The following is a 6498-nucleotide window of genomic DNA, read 5'->3' on the forward strand; positions in this document are numbered from 1 at the left end:
ATTTATTATTTTATTTTTAATTTGAAAAGTTTTAATTATAATACATCAAAATTTTATAGACGACATCTATTATATTAAAATTAAATTTATTTTTAATACTTATTATGGTGAATTAAAATATAAACTAGTAAAAATTGTATATTTTTCAGCAAAGTTTTAAATTTAAAAAGTTAAATAAAAATATAATAAATAATTTAGTTTTGTGCTTTTAATTTAAATTACGTTACTCCTAACTCATATTATACTCGGTGATTTATTGTTATTTTATAATTTGAATAGAAATATTATATGACTTATTATGGATATTTGGTGTTTATTTTAGTATTTCTCTTGACTAAATTATTATGTTTATATTACTTTATTAATATTTTATTTTGATATTGGTATTATTATTTCAATATTAGTATTATTATTTGTATTGATATTTTAATGTTAAAAATATATAATTATTTTTATTTTTTAAAAAAAATATAATAATATTGTAATTTTAAGTATAAAAATTGAGAATCAAACTGAATCAAAATTAAAAATAAAAAAAAAATATTAAAATTAAAACTAAAATCGAATCGAAATTAAAAATATTAAAAATTAATTTAAAACTAAAATCAGAATTAAAATTTAATTCCTCGTTTAATTTAAAAAAATGAAGAAACGAAATTCAATCTTGATTTCCATTCTTACAAAGAATTGATCTAGAATCAAACGGCGGACCCCCTACCCAAAATGCTATTATGTAGCAGTTTATAATATGTTTCGCATTGGATTTCAGAATTTAATATTATTTTTTTAAATAAAAATATTATTTTAAATATTATTAAAAAATAATTTAAAAAATAATTTTATTATTTGAATATTTTTATAATTAAAATAAATAAATTTAATTTTTAATTATTTTTTAATTATTCTATTTAATAAAGTGATTTTTTTTTCTACAGCAATTTTATCAATAATATCGAAAATGCGTATACTCACACCGCGGGAGAAACAACAAAGAGCGAAAAATAGAACCTTAAAACAAATCATGATATATTTTTAATAAAAGACTTTGTCAATTGATGACGTCACCATATCGTCTCTCTCTGAATTAAATAAAGAAATAATACATAATAAAAACATCATACTCGACATATTCAGCTTTTGATTGGCCCACCGCCACCACCACCACCACCGCCGCCGCCGAACCCAGACCCACGCCCTTTGTTTCAAATCTCAAATCTCATCTTCCAAATTCATCGGAAAATTCTTTTTCACTTTTCCTTTTTAATTCTTCTTCTTATTTTTATTTTTATTTGTATACACTGTTATGTGTACCCATGTAGATTTTACACGTTTCATTTTCTACCAAGAAGTCTTCAAATTGGGCATATCTGTGGCCAATTTCCTGACGGGCTGTTGTTGATTTAATTGTTTCTAGTTCATGGGTATTGGGTCATAGGTAATGGGAATTGGGTATAATTTAATAATCAGAATCTAGTCACTAATAATAATCTTTGATATTCTGTAATTCAGTGGAGGTTGTTAGATAATTTATTAATTTATTATAATATGGGAAATGTGAATGGAAGAGGAGAAGAAGATGGGGTAACTAGCCCTTCAGGATCAGGTGGTGGTGGGGTGGGAGCTGGGGTTGATGAAGAGGAGGGAGGAGGAGGAGGAAATAACGGCGGTGAGGGCATGGTTGTTCCAGATGAGACCCACCTTGGCTGCCTTCCCCCTCCTCCTGAATTGATGGGTCAGTCCCCTCCTCACAGCCCTAGAGCCACTCAATCACCTCTCATGTTCACTCCTCAGGTCAGTTTATTTATTATTATTTTTTTTTATTTTCTTGTTGATTCTCTTGTGGGTTTCAATGATTCACTGTCTATTTTAACATACATGCAATCAACTAGAGATTTTCATTGTTGAAGAACATTTACATTGTTGCCTCTTCAAAGGATTTAAAGAATCCGATTACTTGTTTGGTTATGAGGATTTTTCGAGGTGATACTGTTTTGGCTATACATTTTTCTGGTCTTGGGCTTCTCTTTTATGCTTAACACAGTTTGATATCAGTCGCAGGAAAATTTGTCATTGATTTTAAAAGCCTTTGATTTGAGAAGGTTTTGTATTCGTTGTCTATTTTGTATAGAAATAATAGGAAGAGGAATTATTTAACCCACTTTAAATGCTTGCTTATTTGCATGTCAATTGCATTGGCTACATGGTTTCTGGGGTGAGCTTCTATCTGTGACATTGAATTGATGAGTTAATATGATTTGTTGTTACCATTTCTAGAGCATTTACTAACTCTTGCCATCATGTTGAAATTTGATTTTGCTAAGAAAAATTGTGGTGTCAAATTCAACAAGATCAAATCCGTCACAACTCACAAGCTATATCCTGTCATATATTGATAGAATTCAGTGCTTGATGATCATTTCATTTAATCTTTGATGTTTCAACTCATGCTCAGTTTACATCCTATAGCATAGTTCTGTATGGCCAGCTTGTGTGCCTAAACAATCTATGTAAATTCTAAATTTTTACTGTCTTTTGGCGCTTTTCTTTTCTAGGTTCCAGTGGTTCCGCTACAAAGACCAGACGATATCCAAATACCAAGCAATTCATGGATGCAAAATACTGTTGGGTATGAAGAAATGTGCAATGAGCAAGGAATTCCGACAATGATTTCATGGAGCTATGGTGGCAAGGAAGTAGCTGTTGAGGGATCATGGGATAACTGGAAAACCAGGTTATAGTAATTCATTGCTTTTTTTAATTGTTTGCCTTCTTCATTTTAATTTAACTAGTAACTGCTATTCAAGTATCTAATATATCCTTTTGCTTTGTTGTTCAGAATTGCCTTGCAGAGATCTGGTAAAGATTACACTATAATGAAAGTACTGCCTTCTGGGGTTTACCAGTATAGGTTTATTGTTGATGGACAGTGGAGGTACATCCCTGACTTACCTTGGGCTCAAGATGATACTGGCAAAGCTTACAACATTTTGGATTTGCAGGTAAACATATGATCATCACCTATCTATACTAATTTTTTCATGGGTGCAACATAAGTGAGTTGTAGTCTAAAGCTTTCTCTCCAATGTACTCGTGCAATTGAAATCCAGCAATGTGTTTTATGCACACGTACATTGGTGAGACAGCTTTGGATGGATGCACTAGTCCTTTTAGCTGGTGCACACAAAAATATAAAATTAGATAAGATGAAATTTAAAAAATGTAAAATTTGGGTAAACAATTTTTATGTTGGTTATAGCTTAAAAATGAGCTGCCCACTGTTTTCCTGCAACACCAACCCACTTACTGTAAAGAAAAATATGAATAAGTAGTTAAATACTTGGCTAAAGTATCCTAATTCAAACCTGGGAGTTTGATGCAAAATTAGGATCTTATATTTATTTTTATTATTGTTAGTTGTTACTAGTCTACTACCACTAGATTCTTTTTTTTTTTCTCCTGAAGAAACATGTGTTTATTCTCAGAACTGGATGACATTACAATGTTGCTTCCTCACTTTGCATTTCTTCCTTTGTTGAAAAATAAACTCTCATTCTTATTTTTTCTCTCCTGAAGAAACATGACTTTATTCTTAGAATTGGATGATATAATCATTTTGCTTCCTTACAGATTGCATTTCTTCCTTTGTTGAAAAATAATGTATGAGTTCTTATTATTTTGCTGAGGATAGACTATAGTTGATACACTTAAAACTTTTTTGGGATTAAGGTCCAAACTTGTTTTTTTGGAGAGAACCCTTTAAGATAATGTTAGAAAAAGCCGTTTGAGGCTGTTTAGGTGCTTTGTAGTTACTATGACTGATACATGTTAAATTTAACTTAAAAACAATTTGTAGTGGTTAAGAACAATTTTTAGTGGCTTCAAATTATCTATATTGAAAGTAATGCTTTTCTCAAAAGCAGCCCAAACATCAATTCCAAATGGACCCAGCATAATGGCCTTTGCATATGAGATTTTAGGAACTCAAGAGTTCAAATTGGGAATCTTGAATTCTGATAATCTTTGACTGCTGGCATGAAAAAATATATAATACAGCTTATACTCTTAGTCCATTGATCTTTTGTTTTTGTGCATGATTAAAAGTAAAGAAAATGAAAGGGAACCATATACTTCATGTGATGATGACCTCATGAACAGCTATTATGTGATTTGGAAACCTATGATCTTATTGTCTTTCAGAAGCCAGAGTATTTTCATTTTACACTTCAATAATATGATTTGATCAAGCACGTGCAAACCTAGATTTGCTCAAAATACTCAAGAATTAGAAGCAAAATCTCCGTTCAACCGGTGGTAATATGTTTTAAACTCCCAAGGTATTGTAGGAAGTATGATGGGCAATGAAAAATATGCTTTGGAAGAAAGATTGCAACAGTTCTAACATCGTTAAAAGTTTAACGTTGCTTTTTCTATAGAACCATTTTAATACTCAGTGTGTCAATATGATAATTGTTTCTCACGCATGATCTAAGAATTTTCAGTTGCTCAAGATAAGCTTTTGTTTATATTCTGCAGTTTTATACAAAAACAAGACTATGCTGTATTTCTCTTGAAATAACAACTTTAGTTTATCGAAATGTCATTTCTCAAGCTAAGTTTTCATTCAAACTGTTATGTCTTAAATGGTGCCCCTACCTATTACTCACTAACATATCGCAAATCTTTTACATAAACCTTTTAAAGAATTAGAAGGCCTTGTATATTGCAATGTGTGATTTGATCTTTAAGATCTCTATGTTGGTGCAATTATACCTTGTGTAGTTTTCGTAGTGTCTTTGCAGACAGAGTGCCGCAGCTTTTTCTAAAATTGACTAATTAATCAGGCTAGTTATGAATAGCTAGTTTTCGAAATGTTTTTGTGCATGTATAGGAATAGTTACATGATTACCATTATATGTGTGCATTCACATCTGTGCTAACATACAGAAGGGGACATAAGGAACTATTTCTTGTCTTATTGTCATGAGGGGTCAAATCCGTAGCTCCTGCCAGTGTTGTTTAACAGTTTATCAACTAAAAGCATGCTGGAAAATAAGGATTAGCCATTGATTATTGGGTGTTAATCATGTAAGTCTATTGATCCGTTGGCAGGATTATGTTCCAGAGGACCTTGAGAGTATATCTAGTTTTGAACCCCCTCAGTCTCCAGAGTCAAGCTACAGCAATATGCAACTTGGAAGTGACGATTTCGCAAAGGAGCCACCATTTGTTCCCCCACACTTACAGATGACACTGCTCAATATGCCTTCATCGTACATGGAGATTCCACCTCCCTTATCAAGACCTCAACACGTGGTGCTTAATCATCTCTACATGCAAAAAGGGAAGGGTGGCCCTGCTCTGGTGGCACTTGGTTCGACACATCGTTTTTTAGCCAAGTATGTGACAGTGGTGCTCTACAAGTCCTTGCAGAGGTAATAATTTATTGCACCTATGCTGGCTTTTAGTCTATAGTCACCGGATGTAGTCAGTATAATTATTAAGAGGAAAAGCTACACCAGTGGCTTCTGTAAAGCATAGGAAGAAGTCATCCTAAGGGAACCTAACGAGGTCGTATTTTCACTTAATGCAAATGCTTGGTAAACAATGATTAGGCAACTTATTACTTGTTTGGTTGGACCATTTGGTTGCCCATGTGTAGAAATTATTGAGAAGAAATGAAGCTTTTGATATTATGAGACTACGAATGGTTGTTTTGGTAAGCTTTTGATAAAATTCTCGGCTGTTTTATTGGAGAGGGGAAAGAGGATTATGCAAAGAATAATGAAATTTGTTTGTGAATAGATGGAAAATTATCAAGAAATTATTTATAATGCAACTTTTCGGCAATATTTGATCCATTTATTGACTCTGCAGCTTGAAAAGAATTGTAGTGATTATCTCTTACATTGCTTTTCGATAAAATAAAATTGGAATTCATTTAATTTACAAATGAATTTCATAAAGCTTTTTTTTTTTTTTTTTTTTCAGTAACACAGTTTGTAACAACAACAATAGCTAAGCCAACTAGTTGGGTTTGATTAAATGGATCATTTTTTGTTATTTAGCTCTATTAAACACTAGGTCTGCATAAATATGCAAAACTTGTTAATCCTTTTATACTAGTTGCCTCCATGTCATTTTCGGCCCCCTCCCCCTCCCCCTCCCCACTTTTCCCTTTTCACTTCTTGCCCTATTAACTTATCATAATTTTATACTAGAGCATTTGATTCGCTATATTGTACATGATCAAATTATTGTAAATTTCTCTCTTTTATTTTATCTCTAATATGTGTTACATGCATTTTCTAGCAAATGTAGGGTCTAATTGATATTACTGGTAAAATTACAGTTGAAAAAATTACTTTATTAAAATATTAGTTAGAGTGTATTAAAAAATAATTTAAAATTCAATTTGGTAAGTTTTAGCTATAACTACATTAAAATAATTAAAAAAAATTTTCAAACTGTTTTTTTAACATTTAAAATGGTGTTTTTTAG

At 31.4% G+C, this 6498-nt stretch overlaps 1 protein-coding gene across 1 annotated transcript; it reads left to right on the forward strand.

Annotated features, from left to right (window-relative positions):
* Positions 1–1040: 1040 nt before the first annotated feature.
* Positions 1041–5701, forward strand: LOC110663396 (SNF1-related protein kinase regulatory subunit beta-2). The gene is made up of 4 exons (XM_021822678.2): positions 1041–1791; positions 2553–2731; positions 2837–2999; positions 5110–5701. Exons 1-4 carry the CDS (start codon positions 1546–1548, stop codon positions 5434–5436), a joined length of 915 nt encoding a protein of 304 aa, XP_021678370.2. The 5' UTR covers positions 1041–1545; the 3' UTR covers positions 5437–5701.
* The last annotated feature ends 797 nt before the right edge of the window (positions 5702–6498 follow it).

The sequence above is a fragment of the Hevea brasiliensis genome, chromosome 5, assembly GCF_030052815.1.
Source record: "Hevea brasiliensis isolate MT/VB/25A 57/8 chromosome 5, ASM3005281v1, whole genome shotgun sequence".
Classification (NCBI taxonomy): domain Eukaryota; kingdom Viridiplantae; phylum Streptophyta; class Magnoliopsida; order Malpighiales; family Euphorbiaceae; genus Hevea; species Hevea brasiliensis.